This window comes from Salvelinus alpinus, chromosome 16 (assembly GCF_045679555.1).
Source record: "Salvelinus alpinus chromosome 16, SLU_Salpinus.1, whole genome shotgun sequence".
Lineage (NCBI taxonomy): Eukaryota > Metazoa > Chordata > Actinopteri > Salmoniformes > Salmonidae > Salvelinus > Salvelinus alpinus.
In genome coordinates this window covers 37,543,856-37,567,430 of record NC_092101.1, presented here as the reverse complement: position 1 = coordinate 37,567,430, position 23,575 = coordinate 37,543,856, and the positions used below count along the sequence as shown (strand labels likewise).

The following is a 23,575-nucleotide window of genomic DNA, read 5'->3' as shown; positions in this document are numbered from 1 at the left end:
AAATCAAATCAAATTTTATTAGTCACATACACATGGTTAGCAGATGTTAATGCGAGTGTAGCGAAATGCTTGTGCTTCTAGTTCCGACAATGCAGTAATAACCAACAAGTAATCTAACCTAACAATTCCACAACTACTACCTTATACACACACACAAGTGTAAAGGGATAAAGAATATGTACATAAAGATATATGAATGAGTGGTGGTACAGAACGGCATGGCAAGATGCAGTAGATGGTATAGAGTACGGTATATACATATGAGATGAGTACTGTAGGGTATGTAAACATAAAGTGGCATAGTTTAAAGTGGCTAGTGGTACATGTATTACATAAAGATGGCAAGATGCAGTAGATGATATAGAGTACAGTATATACATATGAGATGGGTAATGTAGGGTATGTAAACATTATATTAAGTGGCATTGTTTAAAGTGGCTAGTGGTACATTTTTACATAATTTCCATCAATTCCCATTTTTAAAGTGGCTGGAGTTGAGTCAGTATGTTGGCAGCGGCCGCTAAATGTTAGTGGTGGCTGTTTAACAGTCTGATGGCCTTGAGATAGAAGCTGTTTTTCAGTCTCTCGGTCCCTGCTTTGATGCACCTGTACTGACCTCGCCTTCTGGATGATAGCGGGGTGAACAGGCAGTGGCTTGGGTGGTTGTTGTCCTTGATGATCTTTATGGCCTTCCTGTGACATCGGGTGGTGTAGGTGTCCTGGAGGGCAGGTAGTTTGCCCCCGGTGGTGCGTTCTGCAGACCTCACTACCCTCTGGAGAGCCTTACGGTTGTGGGCGGAGCAGTTGCCGTACCAGGCGGTGATACAGCCCGACAGGATGCTCTCGATTGTGCATCTGTAGAAGTTTGTGAGTGCTTTTGGTGACAAGCCGAATTTCTTCAGCCTCCTGAGGTTGAAGAGGCGCTGCTGCGCCTTCTTCACAACGCTGTCTGTGTGGGTGGACCAATTCAGTTTGTCCGTGATGTGTACACCGAGGAACTTAAAACTTTCCACCTTCTCCACTACTGACCCGTCGATGTGGATAGGGGGGTGCTCCCTCTGCTGTTTCCTGAAGTCCACAATCATCTCCTTTGTTTTGTTGACGTTGAGTGTGAGGTTATTTTCCTGACACCACACTCCGAGGGCCCTCACCTCCTCCCTGTAGGCCGTCTCGTCGTTGTTGGTAATCAAGCCTACCACTGTAGTGTCATCCGCAAACTTGATGATTGAGTTGGAGGCGTGCATGGCCACGCAGTCGTGGGTGAACAGGGAGTACAGGAGAGGGCTCAGAACGCACCCTTGTGGGGCCCCAGTGTTGAGGATCAGCGGGGTGGAGATGTTGTTACCTACCCTCACCACCTGGGGGCGGCCCGTCAGGAAGTCCAGGACCCAGTTGCACAGGGCGGGGTCGAGACCCAGGGTCTCGAGCTTGATGACGAGTTTGGAGGGTACTATGGTGTTAAATGCTGAGCTGTAATCGATGAACAGCATTCTCACATGGGTATTCTTCTTGTCCAGATGGGTTAGGGCAGTGTGCAGTGTGGTTGCGATTGCGTCGTCTGTGGACCTATTGGGTCGGTAAGCAAATTGGAGTGGGTCTAGGGTGTCCGGTAGGGTGGAGGTGATATGGTCCTTGACTAGTCTCTCAAAGCACTTCATGATGACGGAAGTGAGTGCTACGGGGCGGTAGTCGTTTAGCTCAGTTACCTTAGCTTTCTTGGGAACAGGAACAATGGTGGCCCTCTTGAAGCATGTGGGAACAGCAGACTGGGATAAGGATTGATTGAATATGTCCGTAAACACACCAGCCAGCTGGTCTGCGCATGCTCTGAGGACGCGGCTGGGAATGCCGTCTGGGCCTGCAGCCTTGCGAGGGTTAACACGTTTAAATGTTTTACTCACCTCGGCTGCAGTGAAGGAGAGTGTCTCTGTAATTATGATCTCTGTAATTGCAAACTAAGGTTTCTGTACCAAATATTCAGTTCTGCTTTTCTGATGTATCAAATACTTATGTCATGCAATAAAATGCAAATTAATTACTTAAAAATCATACAATGTGATTTTCTGGATTTTTGTTTTAGATTCCGTCTCTCACAGTTGAAGTGTACCTATGATAAAAATTACAGACCTCTACATGCTTTGTAAGTAGGAAAACCTGCAAAATCGGCAGTGTATCAAATACTTGTTCTCCCCACTGTATATATATTTTTAAATCCATTTTAGAATAAGGCTGTAATGTAAAAAAATGTGGACAAAGTCAAGATGTCTGAATACTTTTCCGAAGGCACTGTATATTGACTTCATCAGTCTTAGCTCACTCATTAATGTCTTAATCTTAATCTTATCCGCTCATCATTCCCTTATCCTCTACGGAATCGGTATCCCTAAACCGGGACCGTTGTTGCTAACGTACGCTAATGTGACTAGAATGACGTAAGCAGCAGCCAACTTTCCAGGACATAGACATGTCTTAAATGTGCAGAAAGCTTAAATTCTTGTTAATCTAACTGCACTGTCCAATTTACAGTAGCTATTACAGTGAACAAATACCATGCTATTGTTTGAGGAGAGTGCACAACAACAAAACACTTATCACGGCAACAGGTTTGATACATTCACCTCTGAAGGTAAATAATGTACTTACATCCAGTAATCTTGCTCTGATTTGTCATCCTGAGGGTCCCAGAGATAAAAATGTAGCATAGTTTTGTTTGATAAAATAAATGTTTATATTCAAATGTAGGAACTGTGTTCTACAAATTGAACCCCTGCTGTCTCTTAAACTCTGCAGGTGCTTTGTTTGCATCTTTTGTTACAGCTTGTAATGTTTCCTAAGCCCAGTACTGGTCGCCTTTGTTTGTTTGGTAAACTTGCCACTGTGGTGGATAGTTCGTTGTGTCCTTCCTTGGAGAGAGTACATTGGTTAGTTTCCAGGCCCCTGCCCAGGCTGGAGACTCTTGCTCTACTTGCTGTTGGGACATCGGTCTGAGGAGGTGAGTACAGTCGGCTGTGTACCTCAGTGGGAGATTTGGGTAGGGTAGTGACACTTGCTACCCGGAGCTATAGCCTTTCTTTTTCCCCTATTAGGCTTAGCGGTGTTTCACTTTGGAATACTTTGGGCATGGTTATTTTGTTTGTTATCTTTGTGTGGTGTCTGTGGACTGAGCAGCTGTCTCGGGGGCACATCCGTGGCTTGGGAATCTGCCAGCTTGCTGGGTGTTTTTTTCCCCCTTGCCAGCGGGCTACAGTGCATAATTACCTACCGCAAATCCCCTCGAAGACTAGGGTTGAGTTATTGTAGGTTTTGGGGAAGCCCCAATATATCTCTCATCTGTCTTCTGTGGTGCCCAGTCTGATTGTCATTTCTCTTGTGGTCCGGTCTGGTGTGCTCAGCAGAGGGGAAGAGCAAGATTATTATCATTTTTTTTGTATTTACTTCTGACTATGGGGCCTAATGTAGATGAGTTAATTCGCTTTCCATCAGAGGAACTGTTAGAATGATGTACTAAACAACAGCTGATGAAGATCGCTGAATTCTACAAGATTGAAATTAGTGATAAATGTCAAAAAAATTCGGTTATGTTGATGTTGCCTAAATCTAATGAGAAGGACCCTGAGATGTTGTTTTCATTGGAGCTTGTTGCTGACGCGCTCTCTTGTGCACCCTGCTCCTGAATGTTTACGTGACTGACTATATTTTTGTTTTGTCCTGTTCCTGAATGTCTACGTGACTGACCATTGTTTGGTTTTGTCCTGCTCCTGAATGTTTACGTGACTGACTATTTTTTTGTTTTGTCCTGTTCCTGAATGTCTACGTGACTGACCATTGTTTGGTTTTGTCCTGTTCCTGAATGTCTACGTGACTGACCATTGTTTGGTTTTGTCCTGCTCCTGAATGTTACCGTGACTGACTATTTTTTTGTTTTGTCCTGTTCCTGAATGTCTACGTGACTGACCATTGTTTGGTTTTGTCCTGTTCCTGAATGTCTACGTGACTGACCATTGTTTGGTTTTGTCCTGTTCCTGAATGTCGACGTGACTGACCATTGTTTGGTATTGTCCTGTTCCTGAATGTCTACGTGACTGACCATTGTTTGGTTTTGTCCTGCTCCTGAATGTTTACGTGACTGACTATTTTTTTGTTTTGTCCTGTTCCTGAATGTCTACGTGACTGACCATTGTTTGGTTTTGTCCTGTTCCTGAATGTCTACGTGACTGACCATTGTTTGGTTTTGTCCTGTTCCTGAATGTCGACGTGACTGACCATTGTTTGGTATTGTCCTGTTCCTGAATGTCTACGTGACTGACCATTGTTTGGTTTTGTCCTGCTCCTGAATGTTTACGTGACTGACTATTTTTTTGTTTTGTCCTGTTCCTGAATGTCTACGTGACTGACCATTGTTTGGTTTTGTCCTGTTCCTGAATGTCTACGTGACTGACCATTGTTTGGTTTTGTCCTGTTCCTGAATGTCTACGTGACTGAAAATTGTTTGGTTTTGTCCTGCTCCTGAATGTCTACGTGACTGACCATTGTTTGGTTTTGTCCTGTTCCTGAATGTCTACGTGACTGACCATTGTTTGGTTTTGTTCTGTTCCTGAATGTCTACGTGACTGACCATTGTTTGGTTTTGTCCTGTTCCTGAATGTCTACGTGACTGACCATTGTTTGGTTTTGTCCTGTTCCTGAATGTCTACGTGACTGACCATTGTTTGGTTTTGTCCTATTCCTGAATGTTTACGTGACTGACCATTGTTTGGTATTGTCATGTTCTATCTTTCCTGTCTGTTCCCTCCTGGCCTCGTTTTCTTCTTTTCTCTTAAACGTTGCTTCCTGTGCGCAAAGGTTGCTGAGGTCCAGGGAGGAGGAGGTTGGCTAGAGCAAGTGAAAGTGTGAACACGTACCCCCTCGTCAATTTGGGAAGCAGAGGCTGGGTCAATTTGGGACGCAGAGGCTGGTATGGTGTTCCAGGGTCCTTGTTGGTCCCCGGTTTTATGTGGGGGGGTGGGTGTGACGACCCTCCCACTCTGTCTGCCGTATTCTCTCTCTTTGCTCTCGTTTTCCTTTTTAGGATGTCGGCGGGCGGCGCTGGGAGGGTCGTCAGCGACATGGGACACACCTGTGCTCGGGTGTGTCCCAAGATAAATGCACCACTTCCCCGTTCATTGAGGAGACTCTCTCTATGCAGACACTGAGATTTTGGTTGTGGCATTTTTTGTGGCTGTTTTGTTTATTTGCGTTGGCACCTTTCAACACCCCTCATTATCACATTTATGCACGCAACCACTCACTTACACTACTGCTTACTGCATACACACCATTGTGAATTGTATTTAGTTTACTTTAGTTAACAAATATATTTTGTTATTCCTTATCTCCACGTTGTCTCCCTTTTTGTTACGAACTTCGAGGCGGTTCGTGACAATGGCCTTTCTCTTGCATTTCAAAGATGTAAAAAAAAATTTACGCCTGTTTTTTGTTTGTATTATCTTTTACCAGATCTAATATATTTTCTTACATTAATTTCACATTTCCACAAACTTCAAAGTGTTTCCTTTCAAATGGTATCAAGAATATGCCTATCCTTACTTCAGGTCCTGAGCTACAGGCAGTTAGATTTGGGTATGTCATTTTAGAAGAAAATTCGAATAAAAAGGGTACGATACTTAAGAGGCTAAGCCATATAGTTTGTATCTCAATTGTCAGTCGAATCCACATTTGTTTAGCAAGTCAGTAAATTAACTGTTTCGCTGCCAGACAAGGCTCCACTGACAGCCAGGTGTAGCGGTGGTAAGGATTCATTCCATGGTGCTGAAAAGAAAGCTCTGCTGTTGGGACAGCTTTATGTAGGGGGAACCATTTGTCACCAATACAGTTTGGGGTCAACGTTATAGAGCAATGAATGTATTGTTTAGTGTAGTGGCTTTGCTGGCATGCATCTGAAAAAAAGTTTGCCCCACCAAGATTTACACGCTAGAAATCGCCACTGCTTATTACATATCTATGAAGGGAGCTAGGCAAGGTTGATTCCCACTAGCCGAGCAGTACTAGTATTGAATTTAATTAATTGAAATGTTATTTGGGGTAAAAAAAAAAAACATTAAAAAAACAAGACGTGCATTTGATCCCAGAGCAAAACACTTGAAATAACTAATTAAAACACTTATTTACAAAGTAATATACCTGAGATCTATGTGTCGGTGGGGGAGCCACTGCAGGCCGGCCATGTCCAGGGAGGAGAGCTGATTCCCAGCCAGACAGAGCCTCTCCACCCCCCTGAGCCTCTCCAGGGATGGAGGTACGCAGCTGAACTGGTTGAAGGACAGGCCCAGGTAGGTCAGGGCCTCCAGAGAGCCCAGCTCAGCAGGCAGGGAGTTCAGAGAGTTACCGTCCAGAAGCAGGGTCTGCAGGCTGGGGAGGAGGAGATGGCGAGAGGGGGTTAGTATGGAGCTCAGTGGGAGAGGGGATTATGTGTGTGGCTGTAACCTTCACATGAGCTTTCTGCTATCGTGCCTGATTTTGTGTGACATGTAAAACTCGTGATTCTTTCCACGAGGAACTTATGAAATAGAGAGATTAAGAATTTCAACTTTAAAAAAAGGCAAAATCTTTCAGATCCTATTACTGCAGCCTGATGTCTGAAAACAGATTTTCCCACCAAACATTCGCAGCCTGGTTATTTTGTAGTGGACGGACTGGGCAACAGCACAAAACCCAACACTAATGCTGAGCGATTAACTAAATGTTTTTTGGGTGGGGGTTATAAAACAAATAACTGACCAACGGTGGTTCAGTTACTGTCTCAGTCTCTCTCCCTCTTTCTGTCTACTGCCCCCTGACCTTTAACCCTGTGACCCCACTCACTTGTGCATGGTCCCCAGCGCGGAGGGCAGAGAGGTCAGAAGGTTGCCTTGGAGGTTGAGCTCTGTCAGGGAGGTGATGTCGCACACGGCCAGAGGGAAGTCAGACAGAGCGTTGTTAGAGAGATTGAGGCTCCTCAACCTGCAGAACCTAGATGGGGGGGAGAATGAGGGAGAGAGCGAGGGGGTCAATTGGACAGGAATTTTCAGAGAAAAACAAACAATAACATCACAGAAACAAAAGAGTCAGAAGAACTGGTTACATAGTGAGCCCATTCAGAACAACAACACTGTAGAAAGGGAGGACTGCGTTCCAAATGGCACCCTATTCTCTACATAGTGCACTACTTTTGACCAGAGCTCTATGGGCCTTGGTCAGAAGTAGTGCATTATATAGGGCATAATGCGCCATTTTGGATGCATTCAGGGAGTGATTACCTCTGTGATTAGAGACCAAAAACAATGTGACAACTGCCACCCAGGGGAAACTAATAAGGAGGAAGTCATGTGCCTAACTGGTAACTGCCAAAATAATGGAAACACGCGAGCATACAATTTATATTGAAAGCAATTGCTTCCACACAGGTGTGGTTCCTGAGTTAATTAATTAACATCCTATCATGCTTAGGGTCATATATGGAAATGCTGGGCAGGCCATTAGTTTTGGCTACCATGGCTATGCCCCCATAGGATGAAAATCCCCCATCCACAGGGCACGAGAGGTCACTGAATGGTTTGATGAACATGAAAACAGTGCAAGCCATATGCCATTCCAAGGTGTACTGAAGCTGTTCTGTCTCGCAGTGGCCCAACGCCCTATTAGTCTTTTGCAATCCCTTTGGTGCAATTTTCACAATTATGTACTACATTTTCACAACTGTAAGCACAAAAATCAAAACAGACCATCAAAATGGCTCCTTTCAAAACTAAGCATATTTTCATTTGACGGAGTACAACAAACAAATTAGCAAAGTCACTTGTTCACTGCACCAAATCTCTTGCAATTTGCATACATATTCAATCTATTAATCTGCCTTTCACAAAAGATTATTCGCAAACTCCAAGTGGGCTGTCATGAGTGGCTTCCGTCTGGCCACTCTATCATGAAAGGCCTGATTGGTGGAGTGCTGCAGAGATGGTTCTCCCGTCTCCACAGAGGAACTCTGGAGCTCTGTTACAGTGACCATCTGGTTCTTGGTCACCTCCCTGACCAAGGCCCTTCTCCCCCGATTGCGCAGTTTGGCCGGGAGGCCAGGTCTGGTGGTTACAAACTTCTTCCATTTAAGAATGGAGGCCACTGTGTTCTTGGGAACCTTCAATGCTGCATAATGTTTTGGTACCCTTCCCCAGATCTGTGCCTCGACACAATCCTGTCTGTGCGCTCTACAGACAATTCCTTCGACCTCATGGTTTGGTTTTTGCTCTGACATGCACTGTCAAGTGTGTGCCTTTCCAAATCATGTCCAATCAATTGAATTTACCACAGGTGGACTCCAATCAATTTGTAGAAACATCTCAAGGATGATCAATGGAAACAGGATGCACCTGAGCTCAATTTCGAGTTTCACAGCAAAGGGTCTGAATACTTGTGTAAATAAGGCATTTCAGTTTATTTGTAATAAATGTGCAAATATTTCTAAAAACCTGTTTTCGCTTTGTCATTATGGGGTATTGTGTGTAGACTGATGAGGAAAAAAATGTATGTAATCAATTTTGGAATAAGGCTGTAACATAACAAAATGTGGAAAAAGGGAAGGGGTCTGAATACTTTCCGAATGCATTTTCCACTCATTATCTGAATTTAACTGATACACTGTAAGCTGATGAATTGTGTCAAGTAGAGAGACAGGTGATACTGTATCAGTTGAAAAGTCACATAAAAAATGTGAACTTGAACAATGTTGCATGGAGCAGAATTAGCATGGCATACGCTACAGCTATGCTACAGCAATGGCATACGCTATGCTACAGCAATATGTTTTTACTGTAGCCTACTGCATCACAATACCCCCACAATACCCCTGTTTTTCATTCTTTGTTCTACACATGTATATAATGAAAATGAAACTGTAACACTAACATAGTTTTCTACATGCTCACAACTTGCAATTGGATACAAAAAATATGGTTTGCAAAAACGAATTGCGCATGTAAGCCAAATACTGTATGGAAGTGATATTTACCATCTACTATTCTTCCTATTCAGCACTTCAAAAATAACGGTTTGAAAAATGTATCTTGTGTTTTTTGTTATTAGATTAAATGTTAGTTACAATGACTAAATGATGAGTCTATCATAATTCGTCTGATGTATTGGTGACTAAATGTTCTCATGTTATTTCACTGAAAACTTGCATGATTGACTCAGGGGTGAAAGATGTGTTCAACTCCAATGACTACACAATCAAAGGTTCTGAACATAAGACAGGGGGCATTACAAGTGTTATCAGTTTTGAAACTAAGACTTTTGAAAATATACCACATCTGAAAAATTTGCCAAAGAAAACTGGAGACACTTAATGCTGGTGTTTCCTTTATTTTGTCAGTTACCTATATGTGAGCAGCACACGTATATTGTTGTGATTGCGCACATAAAAACATGTTTTCCGAAGGTGTAGCTACCACAAACTGCGGTGTATGTGAACATTTGGTGGGCACGTGTGTGAGAATCTTTGTCGAATCTGATAGGCACTCGGCTCACCTGGTCTTCCCAGGCCTAACTAGCCTAACCCGGTTCACTGTGGGGACAGCGTGAAAGGTGGTGCCGGATCTGCGTCTTTTCTAAGGAAAAGCCACAGCCAGCCGCGTTCCCAACGCAGTGTCGCGGGAAAAACACATTCCTGAAGCCCTGTCTGCCTCCCCTCCTCTTCCCTTGGTAAAGCTGTGTTTATGGAAGAACAATGGGAGCACAAAGCCATTCCATCGGAAGTACAACCAGTACAACCAGAGTCACTGAACCACAGCGAGAACACTAACAGACAGAGAGAGACAGAGAGAGAGGGGGGTGGGTGACGTCCTGTACTGAATGCAGAGAGAGAGGGATGGATGACGTCCAGTAATGAATGCAGAGAGAGGGGGGGTGGCGTCCTGTACTGTATGCAGAGAGAGGGAGAGGAGGATGGATGATGTCCTTCCTGTATGCAGAGAGAGGGAGAGGAGGATGGATGATGTCCTTCCTGTATGCAGAGAGAGGGAGAGGAGGATGGATGATGTCCTTCCTGTATGCAGAGAGAGGGAGAGGAGGATGGATGATGTCCTTCCTGTATGCAGAGAGGGGGAGAGGAGGATGGATGATGTCCTTCCTGTATGCAGAGAGAGGGAGAGGAGGATGGATGATGTCCTTCCTGTATGCAGAGAGAGGGAGAGGAGGATGGATGATGTCCTTTTCTGTATGCAGAGAGAGGGAGAGGAGGATGGATGATGTCCTGTATGCAGAGAGTGTGTGTGAGGAGGATGGATATAGTGTTTCTCTTCTCCGGCAAGGCAAGGGTCTGTTTTCCTAACCATTGTTTGATGCTGAAAGTTGAGCAGTGTGAGCAGTGTGAGATGGGAAGATTATTCATGGGAGTTTTTGCTGTTGTTGTTGTTCTGCAGCAGTCCGGTCCTGTCCCATCTCCCCATCCATCCCCACTGTCTGATATCTCCCAAAGCAGAGCAGCTCACACTGAAACACTACACCAGGCCTGGGACAGAGAGTGCATCTCAAATGGGAACCTATTCCCTATATAGTGTACTACTTTTGAACAGGGCCCACAGGGAAATATATAGGGAATAGTGTACACTATAGAGAATAGGGAGCCATTTGGGACGTAGACGGTCTCCATGGTGGAAAGCATTGTATTACTGTAAGCATAGAAGGGTTAGCTAGAAGGAGAAGAAGCGAGAACCTGACCGCAGTCAATGACATTGCTGGGCCCCAACCCTGGCTAAAGGTCACTGAAGAGGAGCCAATCAAAATGCAGTCGTTGTGTTTTGGACTAATCATGTCTCTTGGCTTGCAGACCTTGACTCCAAAAACAGGTCATAGGTGAGAGGTCTGGGAATCACTGGCCATAGATTAATGAAAGCTCCAGAGGGAAACTGTGTGTGTGTGTATATATATAATAAATAACTCAAGCTCGGATTTCGCCTCCTAATTCCACTGACGTCTGCTTCTAATCAACCCCAATCTGTTTTCTTAGACCAAATCAATCCTATGGGAACACAAACACAGATCTGTAGGTGAATCTAATCCTAACCTTTCGACCATATGGTGATACCCAGAGATGGAGAGAGCGAGAGAGAGAGGATGTCACTCCTCTCTTAACCCCTCCCTCCTTCCAGAGGTATATATTGAGCCGTTCTCCGGAGCCACCCTAGCCCATATCTCTCAGTTCCTTCCCTTTTCTTCTCCTCTTCCCCCACTCCCTCCATTCCATCCTACCATCTCTTCCCACAGCCTGCAGGGGTACATACCTGGTGAGATGTGTGAGGCCCGTCAGATAGTTGTGTTTGAGGTTGAGGTGGGTCAGGTCCTGGCTGTAGAACAGCTGAGATGGCAGCTCCTCCAGACTGCAACATGACAGGTCCACAGAACTCACCCTCTGAGACACTATCTGATGGACGGAGAGATAGGAGAGAGAAAGAAAAGGAGTAAGAGACAAAAGGGTTTTCATTTTCCAGATTGCTAACAACTTGAAGACATGCAACTCAACTGAGCACACACACAAGCGCGCACATACCTTGGCAGCCTGTCTGTGCCAGCGGAGGTGTTCCGTGTAGGAGTCATAGCTGATGTAGTAGGTCTGACTCTGGGGACCAGAAGAACTGAAGGCTAGACAGTGACTATGTCTCCTCACCTCCTCCACCTGAACCACACACACAAAGAGACACAGAGACACAGAGAGATTAGCTCTGCGATTAGAGACCAAAAACAATGTGACAACTGCCAGCCAGGGGAAAATAGCAGGGAGGGAGTCATGTGCCGATTAGTGTGTGGCGGGGGAGGGGGAGGGGCCGGTTGTAGCTAGCCATATATTTATCATCCAATCTGACAGTTCCAGTCTTTGTTGGATCAAATTGGAGAATAAAAGCTAGCTAGTTTAGCTACGCTCCCAGTCCTTGTCAAATTAAAACTACATTCAGATTTTAAATAAATAAATGCCTACCTGTTAGTTGCTTGTTGTAGCCTACTCCTCCAGCTGACTTCATTCCATTTTGCATTACTTTAGTGATCTCTCACTTATCTTGCTACACATGGAGCCTCTGACTGTAGTGCCACTGATTGGCCGACAAAAAAACAAACAAGCTACACGCGTGAAGGCTACCAGTCTTTTTTAATGGGGTGCATATGTTGTTTTATTAAATACATTATTTCCAATGTCATGGAATATCCTTGTATTAAAAATGTCACATGACTATATTCATTGTTAATTTAGACCTAGTTTATCATTTTTTTCTCAAATTAATAGTCACACAAGTAATCAAATACTAACAACCATTTGGATAATCGAACAACCTTTCCCCATCTCTAGTGTGTGTGTGTGTGTGTGTGTGTCAGGATTTCTGTTAGCCAGTAATTGCCGGCTTTAGGCCAACAAAGAAATGAACATCCAATAAAAATAGTTGCCGGCCAAATCGACTGGGAGAAGAAAGAAAATCTCTATGCAAAATACAGATTTGTATTGATTGAAGGAAATACCAGTCAATGGAAATACATTTGACCATCATGCTTACTAGTCTATAGGTTCATTTGTATCATTTTGTGGAGTTAAATTGGCGTGTGTATTTACGTTAGTTGTCATGCATCTTACTTATCCAACAACTATTAGATGCACAGTATAGGCCTACAGAGCTGGTTGCTGCTGGAATCAAATACTGGTTTTTATAAGCCCGGTCATTGCACGGCAAATCTAAATGTAATTGAGTATTAAAACAGTTTTGATGGCCACGATTACAGAGAGCTACCATTTTTATTTGGTCATTGAAGCAGGCCTCCCATTCAGCATTTGAGTGCAGGCAGGCTATCAGCAGGTCACCCACCACCTTATAATGTGAGCGATGCATTTTGAAAACATACTTAATTGTTTGAAACCTGAATGTTTTAGTTCATATTATGAGGCATTTCTTACCTTGCTTCAAAGTAGCCTAGACAAAATCAGACAACAGAAACAAAGGCAATTATTTTATAACGACGTCATAGGGGAAAAACTATTTATCCTACCATTCCTACCGATCTGCGTGCCAGTTATGATTTTACTGTGCACATTTGTGGAACATTTGACTTTCAATAATAAAGTTTTTGTCTTGTAAAATCTGAATTAAAATGATACAAATCTAAAAGTAAATAAACTAATGCGAGAGCACCAGTCATTCGGACACTCGTGATCCACTGTCGACTAAATAAATAAGCGCATTGAACTCAGAGATTGCCTAAGCCAATGCAGCAATAGGCCTATTCCTTCTGTTGTCAACTAAGTAAAAATAGCCTACATAAATTCAACAAATAAAAATAGTAGAAAATATCCTGATGAAAATGCAGACTCTTTCAATAGCATTCATCTCTCTACTCTGCCTCCCTTTTTAAATCGGTCTTGACCTGAGCGATGACTAGCGAACTTGCAACATTGTATCAACTGGCGTATTGCGGGCCCTCAGAGTTTCCTGTGCCAGTGAGCTCAGGACAGACATCTGTTTTTGCACAAGGGAAAGGTGTTCAGGTATTTTATGTTTCCACCGGATATACACTACATTACCAAAAGTATGTGGACACCTGCTCATCGAACATCTCATTCCAAAATCATGGGCATTAATATGGAGTTGGTCCCCCCTTTGCTGTTAGAACAGCCTCCACTCTTCTGGGAAGGATTTGCACACTAGATGTTGGAACATTGCTGCAGGGACTTGCTTCCATTCAGCCACAAAAGCATTAGTGAGGTCGGGCACTGATGTTGGGCGAATATGCCTGGCTCGCAGTTGGTGTTCCAATTCCTCCCAAAGGTGTTCGATGGGGTTGAGGTTCTACCACACCGATCTCAACAAACTATTTCTATATGGACACCGTTTTGTGCATGGAGGAATTCTCATTCTGAAACAGGAAAGGGCCTTCCCCAAAAAGTTGGATGCAGAGAATTGTCTAGAATGTCATTGTATGCTGTAGCATTAAGATTCCCCTCCATTGGAACTAAGGGGCCTAGCCCGAAACATGAATAACAGCCCAAGACCATTATTCCACCTCCAAAATGTACAGATGGCACTATGCATTCGGGCAGGTAGCAATCTCCTGGCATCCGCCAAACACAGATTTGTCCTTCGGACTGCCAGATGAGGCGTGATAAAAAAAACACTCCAAAGAACACATTTCCACTGCTCCCGAGTCCAATAGCGGCGAGCTTTACACCTCTCCAGCCCACGCTTGGCATTGTGCATGGTGATCCTAGGCTTGAAAATGTCTGCTCGGCCATGGAAAACCATTTCATGAAGCTCTCGACGAACAGTTCTTGTACTGACATTGCTTCCAGAGGCAGTTTGGAATACGGTAGTGAGTGTTGCAACTGAGGACAGACGATTTTTACGAGTTATGCACTTTATCACTCAGCGGTTACATTTTATTGAACTTGTGTGGCCTACCACTTTGCGGCTGAGCCGTTGCTGTTCCTAGACATTCCCACTTCACAATAACAGCACTTACAGTTGACCGGGGCAGCTCTAGCAGGGAAGAAATTTGACGAACTGAGTTGTTGGAAAGGTGGCATCCTATGACAGTGCCACGCTGAAAGTCACTGAGCTCTTCAGTTAGACAAACATTGGCAGTAGAATGGCCTATGGAGATTGCATGGGTTTATCCTCAATTTGATACACCGGTCAGCAACGGGTGTGGCTGCAATAGCCGAATCCACTAATTTGAAGGGGTGTCCACATACCTTTGTATACAGTGGGGAGAACAAGTATTTGATACACTGCCGATTTTGCAGGTTTTCCTACTTACAAAGCATGTAGAGGTCTGTAATTTTTATCATAGGTACACTTCAACTATGAGAGACGGAATCTAAAACAAAAATCCAGAAAATCACATTGTATGATTTTTAAGTAATTAATTTGCATTTTATTGCATGACATAAGTATTTGATACATCAGAAAAGCAGAACTTAATATTTGGTACAGAAACCTTTGTTTGCAATTACAGAGATCATACGTTTCCTGTAGTTCTTGACTAGGTTTGCACACACTGCAGCAGGGATTTTGGCCCACTCCTCCCTACAGATCTTCTCCAGATCCTTCAGGTTTCGGGGCTGTCGCTGGGCAATACGGACTTTCAGCTCCCTCCAAAGATTTTCTATTGGGTTCAGGTCTGGAGACTGGCTAGGCCACTCCAGGACCTTGAGATGCTTCTTACGGAGCCACTCCTTAGTTGCCATGGCTGTGTGCTTCGTGTCGTTGTCATGCTGGAAGACCCAGCCACGACCCATCTTCAATGCTCTTACTGAGGGAAGGAGGTTGTTGGCCAAGATCTCGCGATACATGGCCCCATCCATCCTCCCCTCAATACGGTGCAGTCGTCCTGTCCCCTTTGCAGAAAAGCATCCCCAAAGAATGATGTTTCCACCTCCATGCTTCACGGTTGGGATGGTGTTCTTGGGGTTGTACTCATACTTCTTCTTCCTCCAAACACGGCGAGTGGAGTTAGACCAAAAAGCTCTATTTTTGTCTCATCAGACCACATGACCTTCTCCCATTCCTCCTCTGGATCATCCAGATGGTCATTGGCAAACTTCAGACGGGCCTGGACATGCACTGGCTTAAGCAGGGGGACCTTGCGTGCGCTGCAGGATTTTAATCCATGACGGCGTAGTGTGTTACTAATGGTTTTCTTTGAGACTGTGGTCCCAGCTCTCTTCAGGTCATTGACCAGGTCCTGCCGTGTAGTTCTGGGCTGATCCCTCACCTTCCTCATGATCATTGATGCCCCACGAGGTGAAATCTTGCATGGAGCCCCAGACCGAGGGTGATTGACCGTCATCTTGAACTTCTTCCATTTTCTAATAATTGCGCCAACAGTTGTTTCCTTCTCACCAAGCTGCTTGCCTATTGTCCTGTAGCCCATCCCAGCCTTGTGCAGGTCTACAATTTTATCCCTGATGTCCTTACACAGCTCTCTGGTCTTGGCCATTGTGGAGAGGTTGGAATCTGTTTGATTGAGTGTGTGGACAGGTGTCTTTTATACAGGTAACGAGTTCAAACAGGTGCAGTTAATACAGGTAATGAGTGGAGAACAGGAGGGCTTCTTAAAGAAAAACTAACAGGTCTGTGAGAGCCGGAATTCTTACTGGTTGGTAGGTGATCAAATACTTATGTCATGCAATAAAATGCAAATTAATTATTTAAAAATCATACAATGTGATTTTCTGGATTTTTGTTTTAGATTCCGTCTCTCATAGTTGAAGTGTACCTATGATAAAAATGACAGACCTCTACATGCTTTGTAAGTAGGAAAACCTGCAAAATCGGCAGTGTATCAAATACTTGTTCTCCCCACTGTATATATATATATAATGTGTGTGATCATCAGATCATGATATGGTCTTGGTCTTTCACACTGATGCTTGGCGATTATCGAGGGGGAGATTGTTGGAAAGATGTTTCAAATACTGTGAGGAACTATTATCATTGTAATGGATGTAAAAATAAAAAAAAAGAACTGACTGATGACTTAAAGTTAAGCTTATTAGTGGTGGATGTGATGAGTTAAGACAATCAGAAATCAGATATCCACAGCTTCCTACATTTTCACGCAGCATGCCAGGGATCTCATTTATAAACGTTGAATACACACAAAATATGCCCCAAAACATGTGTGCCAGTTCACGCAAAAGTTGGCATTCATAAAAAACAAAAAACTTGACGTGAGAATGTGCTTATCCTCCCGCAAACTTTAGACCAAGTGTACGTACAGTTTCTAGTGGTTGAAGTACTGCATTGCAAGAGGCAAAAGTAGCTTAGTAGCCTGCAAATGGGGAATATATGTTGACTTATTCATAACCAAAAAAACAGGTAACTACAGTGCCTTCGGAAAGAATTCAGACCCTTGTTACGTTCCAGCTTTATTCTAAAATGGATTCAATTGTTTTTCCCCCCTCATCAATCTACACACAATACCCCATAATGACAAAGTAAAAACATAGTATTTTTTTGGCTAATTTATAACAAATAAAATGACATTTACATAAGTATTCTGACCCTTTACTTTGTACTTTGTTGAAGCACCTTTGGCAGCGATTACAGCCTTGAGTCTTCTTGGGTATGACACTACAAGCTTGGCACACCTGTATTTGGGGAGTTTCTCCCATTCTTCTCTGCAGATCCTCTCAAGCTCTGTCAGGTTGGATGGGGAGCGTCGCTGAACAGCTATTTTCAGGTCTCTCCAGAAATGTTTGATCGGGTTAAAGTCAGCGCTCTGGCTGGGCCACTCAAGGACATTCAGAGACTTGTCCCAAAGCCACTCCTGCGTTGTCTTGGCTGTGTGCTTAGGGTCGTTGTCCTGTTGGAAGGTGAACCTTCGCACTGGTCTGAGCGCTCTGGAGCAGGTTTTCAGCAAGGATCTCTGTACCTTGCTCTGTTCATCTTTGCCTAGATCCTGATTAGTCTCCCAGTCCCTGGCAACAACAAACATCCCAACAGCATGATGCTGCCACCACCATGCTTCACCGTAGGGATGGTGCCAGGTTTCCTCCAGACGTGACGCTTGGCTATGAGGCCAAAGAGTTCAATCTTGGCTTCATCAGACCAGAAAACCTTGTTTCTCACGGTCTGAGAGTCTTTAGGTGCCTTTTGGCAAACTCCAAGCGGGCTGTCATGTGCCTTGTCCTGAGGAGTGGCGTCTGGCCAATCTACCATAAAGGCCTGATTGGTGGTGTGGTGCAGAGATGGTTGTCCTTCTGGAAGGTTCTCCCATCTCCACAGAGGAACTCTGTCAGAGTGACCAGCAGGTTCTTGGTCACCTCCCTGACCAAGGCCCTTGTCCTCTGATTGCTCGGTTTGGCCGAGCGGCCAACTCTAGGAAGTCTTGATGGTTCCAAACTTCTTCTATTTAAGAATGGAGGTCACGGTGTTCTTGGGGACCTTCAATGCTTCATACATTTTTTTGTACACTTCCCCAGATCTGTGCTTTGACACAATCCTGTTTTGGAGCTCTACGGACAATTCCTTCAAATCAAACTTTATTTGTCACATGCCGCCGAATACAACTGGTGTGGACCTTACCGTGAAATGCTTACTTACAAGCCCTTAACCAACAATGCAGTTCAAAAAAGAGTAAAGAAAATATTTACCAAATTAAAAAAACATTTTACAGTTTAATTACAATAACGAGGCTATATTCCGCTACCGAGTCAATGTGCGGGGGTACAGGTCAGTCGAGGTAATTTGTACATGTAGGTAGGGGTAAAGTGACTATGCATAAATAATAAACAGCAAGTAGCAGCAGTGTAAAAACAAAGGGGGGTGGGGTGTCAATGTAAATTGTCTGGGTGGGCATTTGATTAATTGTTCAGCAGTCTTATGGCTTTGGGTAGAAGTTGTTAAGGAGCTTTTTGGTCCTAGACTTGGCACACCGGTACCGCTTGCCATGTGGTAGCAGAGAGAACAGTCTATTCTATGACTTGGGTGACTGGAGTCTTTGACAATTTTTTGGGCTTTCCTCTGACACAGCCTAGTATATATGTCCTGGATGGCAGGAAGCTTTGCCCCAGTGATGTTCTGGGCCGTACGCACTATCCTCTTTAGCGCCTTACGGTCAGATTGCGAGCAGTTGCCATACCAGGCGGTGATGCAAACGGTCAGGATGCTCTAGATGGTGCAGCTGTAGAACTTTTTGCGGATCTGGGGACCCATGCTAAATCTTTTCAGCCTCCTGAGGTGTTGTCGTGCCTTCTTTACGGCTGTCTTGGTGTGTTTGGACCATGATAGTTCTTGTTAATATGTACACTAAGGAACTTGAAACTCTCGACCCGCTCCACTATAGACCCGTCATTGGGGGCCTGTTCGGCCCGCCTTTTCCTGTCGAGAGAGAGCGGTTGTTGTCCTGGCACCACACTGCCAGGTCTCTGACCTCTTCCCTATAGGCTATCTCATCGTTGTCGGTAATCAGGTTTAACACTATTGTGTCGTCAGCAAACTTAATGTTGCTATTTATTGACTACAGCTCAGCGTTCAACACCATAGTGCCCTCAAAGCTCATCACTAAGCTAAGGACCCTGGGACTAAACTCCTCCCTCTGCAACTGGATCCTGGACTTCCTGACGGGCCACCACAATGTGGTAAGGGTAGGTAACAACACATCCGCCACACTGATCCTCAACATGGGGCCCCTCAGTGGTGCGTGCTCAGTCCCCTCCTGTACTCCCTGTTCACTCATAAATGCACGGCCAGGTACGACTCCAACACCATCATTAAGTTTGCCGATGACACAACAGTGGTAGGCCTGATCACCGACAACGATGAGACAGAGACCTGATCGTGTGGTGCAAGGACAACAGCCTCTCCCTCAACATAATCAAGACAATCAAGGAGATGATTGCGGACTACAGGAAAAGGAGGACCAAGCTTGCGCCTATAAAAATGATCAAAGACTCCAACCACCCTAGTCATAGACTGTTCTCTCTGCTACCGCATGGCAAGCGGTACCGGAGCGCCAACTCTATGTCCAAGAGGCTTCTAAACAGCTTCTACCATCTAATCAAATGGCTACCCAGACTATTTGCATTGCTATGGCTATTTGCATTGCCCCCGCCCTCTACACTGCTGCTACCCTCTTTAATTATCTATGCATAGTCACTTTAAAAACTCTACCTACATGTACATATTAACTCAATTACCTCGACACCGGTGCCCCCGCACATTGACTCTGTACCGGTACCCCCTGTAAATAGCCCCGCTATTGATATATTTTACTTATATCTTCTTAAAACTGCATTGTTGGTTAAGGGCTTGTAAGTAAGCATTTCACTGTAAGGTCTACACCTGTTGTATTTGGCGCATGTGACAAATAACATTTGATTTGAGTCGTGTTTGGCCACGCAGTCATAGGTGAACAGGGAGTACAGAAGGGGACTAAGCATGCACCCCTGAGGGGGCCCGTGTTGAGGATCAGCATGGCAGACATGTTGCCTACCCTTACAACCTGAGGGTGGCCCGTCAGGAAGTCCAGGATCCAGTTGCAGAGGGAGGTGTTTAGTCCCAGGGTCCTTAGCTTTGTGATCAGCTTTGAGGGCACTATGGTGTTGAAAGCTGAGCTGTAGTCAATGAACAGCATTCTCACATAGGTGTTCCTTTTTGTCCAGGCGGGAAAGGGCAGTGTGGAGTGCAATATAGGTTGCATGATCTGTGGATCTGTTAGGGCGCTATGCAAACTGGAGTGGGTCTAGGGTTTCTGGGATGATGCTGTTGATGGGAGCCATGACCAGCCTTTCAAAGCACTTCATGGCTACCGACGTGAGTGCTACGGGGCGGTAATCATTTAGGCAATTTCCCTTCGCTTCCTTGGGCACAGGGACTATGGTGGTCTGCTTGAAACATGTAGGTATTACAGACTCAGTCAGGGAGAGGTTGAAAATGTCAGTGAAGACACTTGCCAGTTGGTCCACATCCTGGTAATCCGTCTGGCCCCGCGGCTTTGTGAATGTTGACCTGTTTAAAGGTCGTCCAGAACAGCTGGAGCACTCATACATGCTTCAGTGTTGCTTGCCTCGAAGAGAGCATAAAAATAATTTTGCTCGTCTGGTAAGCTCCTCCTCATGGCTTGGTTTTTGCTCTGACATGCACTGTCAACTGTGGAACCTTGTATAGACAGGTGTGTGCCTCTCCAAATCATGTCCAATCAATTGAATTTACCACAATTTCCAGAAACATCTCAAGGATGATCCATGGAAACAGGATGCACCGGCGCTCAACTTCGAGTCTCATAGCAAAGGGTCTGAATACTTATGTAAATAAGTTATGTTTTTTACCTAATACATATCGCTCAGAGAGTAACCCAGTGCTCAGAGAGTAACCCTGTTTTTGTTTTTTTAACTGCTTTCGCTTTGTCATTATGGGGTATTGTGTGTAGATTTCTGAGGATTTGTATTTATTTAATCCATTTTAGAATAAGGCTGTAATGTAACAAATGTGGAGAAATTCAAGGGGTCCAAATACTTTTGAAAGGCACTGTATGTAAATGGGGAATTGATCAAAATAACCAATCAAAGAGCAAAACAAAATCACACAATGAATGTGCAAGAATTGGCAGGAGACAGCTGAGTGCATTCTGGAGAGAGACTTGCCTATATAATTATATTCAAGACACATTATCTATCTATCTATTAAGATGCATTACCACAATCTAAATGGGATTTCTGTCATTCACGTTCTGTTAAGATGCATTACCACAATCTAAATGGGATTTCTGTCATTCATGTTCTGTTAAGATGCATTACCACAATCTAAATGGGATTTCTGTCATTCATGTTCTGTTAAGATGCATTACCACAATCTAAATGGGATTTCTGTCATTCATGTTCTGTTAAGATGCATTACCACAATCTAAATGGGATTTCTGTCATTCATGTTCTGTTCAAATGCATTACTACAATCTAAATGGGATTACTGTCATTCTGAGCACGGTGGGTGGATGCTCTAATGGGTTATGCACCCAATGCATATGGGTCCAGTACATCTCTGAGAGTAACCCAATGCATATGGGTCCAGTACATCGCTCAGAGAGTAACCCAATGCATATGGGTCCAGTACATCGCTCAGAGAGTAACCCAATGCATATGGGTCCAGTACGTCGCTCAGAGAGTAACCCAATGCATATGGGTCCAGTACATCGCTCAGAGAGTAACCCAATGCATATGGGTCCAGTACGTCGCTCAGAGAGTAACCCAATGCATATGGGTCCAGTACATCGCTCAGAGAGTAACCCAATGCATATGGGTCCAGTACATCGCTCAGAGAGTAACCCAATGCATATGGGTCCAGTACATCGCTCAGAGAGTAACCCAATGCATATGGGTCCAGTACATCGCTCAGAGAGTAAACCAATGCATATGGGATATTAAAATCTTCCTGGTCATGTTGTCCGGCATCACATTTTCCTAACGGAAACCCTGGAGTGTGTGTGTTCAGTACCTTTCCACCGATGAGGGGCAGGATGTGCATCTTGCCGGTGTGAGCATATTTGACGGAAGAGACGATGAGACAGGTGCCACTCAGGGTGACGTGTCGTCGTGACCACCGGTTGACAGGCAGGGCCAGCTTACCCTTCCTCACATTAAACACACCCGTCAGCTGCACCCGGTCTGCTCCACCCACACACTGCGGCTTACCTGGAGGGGGGGGGGGGTTGGAGAAAACAAACAATAACATAAAATATCAGATGCTCCTGCTGAGAGAAAAGATGTTTAAGAAGAATCTTCCAAGTAAGATAAACAGAGATGGGGGAGAGAGAGGGTCTCTCTGTGTGTGTGTGTGTGCCTCGCTGTGTTTAGGTGAGGTTAGTCACAGGTCACGTGCCGTATAATTTATCGGTCTAGTGGCTGAGGGGTGACTGGCCGGTCAGTGTTAAGGAATGGAGAGCAGGTGTAAGGGTAGGTGTAATTCAGAACTCTAGCCCTTACTTTCCTCAGTAAATGAAAAAGTTCCTGTCCCAGGGAAGTCTTAACTTTGGCCACCACATGCACAGGTAGCAAATAAGCCTTGTCTGAGCCAGAACTGCAGCACTAAGGTGTGTGTTTAGAAAAACACATTTTTTTGCGCTTTAAGAATGGGTGTGCTCTCATGTAGGCTGTCACCCACCCACACATACCAGGGGTCATGTTGAGTTCCGCAATCAGCATTTTCATAATGCAGACCAAAAAAAAATGTTTTAAACCATTTCACCTGCGTTTAATATTCAATAGAGATCAGGTGCATGCAACCATAGTTTTCCTTCACAGAGGATACATTATTGCAACACATTTGGCAGAAAATAGCTTCATTTTCATCAGATGACCATAGAAGTGCAACGCTATTTGGATCGAAGCCACACAAGTAAATGAGCTTACAATGAAAAAGGTCATGATAAACATTATTTCTAAATGTTTATCATAGAAAGAACGTAGACAGCTACATTTCCTGTTACGCTTGAAGTTAATTTTGCATTTTACCATAGAGAAGTAGGCTCCACCAAGAAAAGTACCAGAGAAATTAGTTACACATCAGTCAGAGTGCTGTCTGCCAATAGAATGCCCTGTTCGTGAATTCTCATCCGAGTGGAGAAGTGCAACAGAAGCACAAAATTATTCTGGTGTCGAGCAGAAATTACAATAAGAAGCATTTTGGATCTGCGTTTACAAAACGCAGCAAGATATTTCTGCGTTGTCTTTTTTTTGGTGGGGGGGGGCTCTGAATTCTGCATTAATGGGACCACACACACACACACACACACGAGCCAGTTTTAGAGTGAGGCTAAGGGGAAGAGGGAGAGCAAGGGATAGAGAGAGGGAGAGAGAGAAAGAAAACAAGAATGAAAGCAGCTGACTGAACTAGATCTGTCTGCTTCTCAGTTTCTTCTTATATAGCCCTTTGTGTGTGTGTGTGTTTATGCATGATCATATTTTCCTGAGATTGACGGTTTTTCGTCCTCTGATACCCTCTCCGCCTCACACGGACTCTCAGGTGTTCCAGTGCTTTGCTTGGGGGATAAAGGGAGGGAGGGATGGAGG

The 23,575-nt window shown here is 44.4% G+C and overlaps 1 protein-coding gene across 1 annotated transcript in view; it reads right to left on the bottom strand.

The window, feature by feature from the left end:
• LOC139541444 (PH domain leucine-rich repeat protein phosphatase 1-like) overlaps positions 1–23,575 on the bottom strand; it is a 66,861-nt gene that overhangs the window by 27,780 nt on the left and 15,506 nt on the right. The window contains exons 2-6 of the mRNA XM_071346105.1: positions 22,002–22,198; positions 11,579–11,704; positions 11,313–11,452; positions 6,862–7,008; positions 6,181–6,408 (exon numbers count right to left, since the gene is read on the bottom strand). Of these exons, the coding sequence (XP_071202206.1) occupies positions 6,181–6,408; positions 6,862–7,008; positions 11,313–11,452; positions 11,579–11,704; positions 22,002–22,198 (838 nt within the window). The remainder of the gene's footprint in view (positions 1–6,180; positions 6,409–6,861; positions 7,009–11,312; positions 11,453–11,578; positions 11,705–22,001; positions 22,199–23,575) is intronic.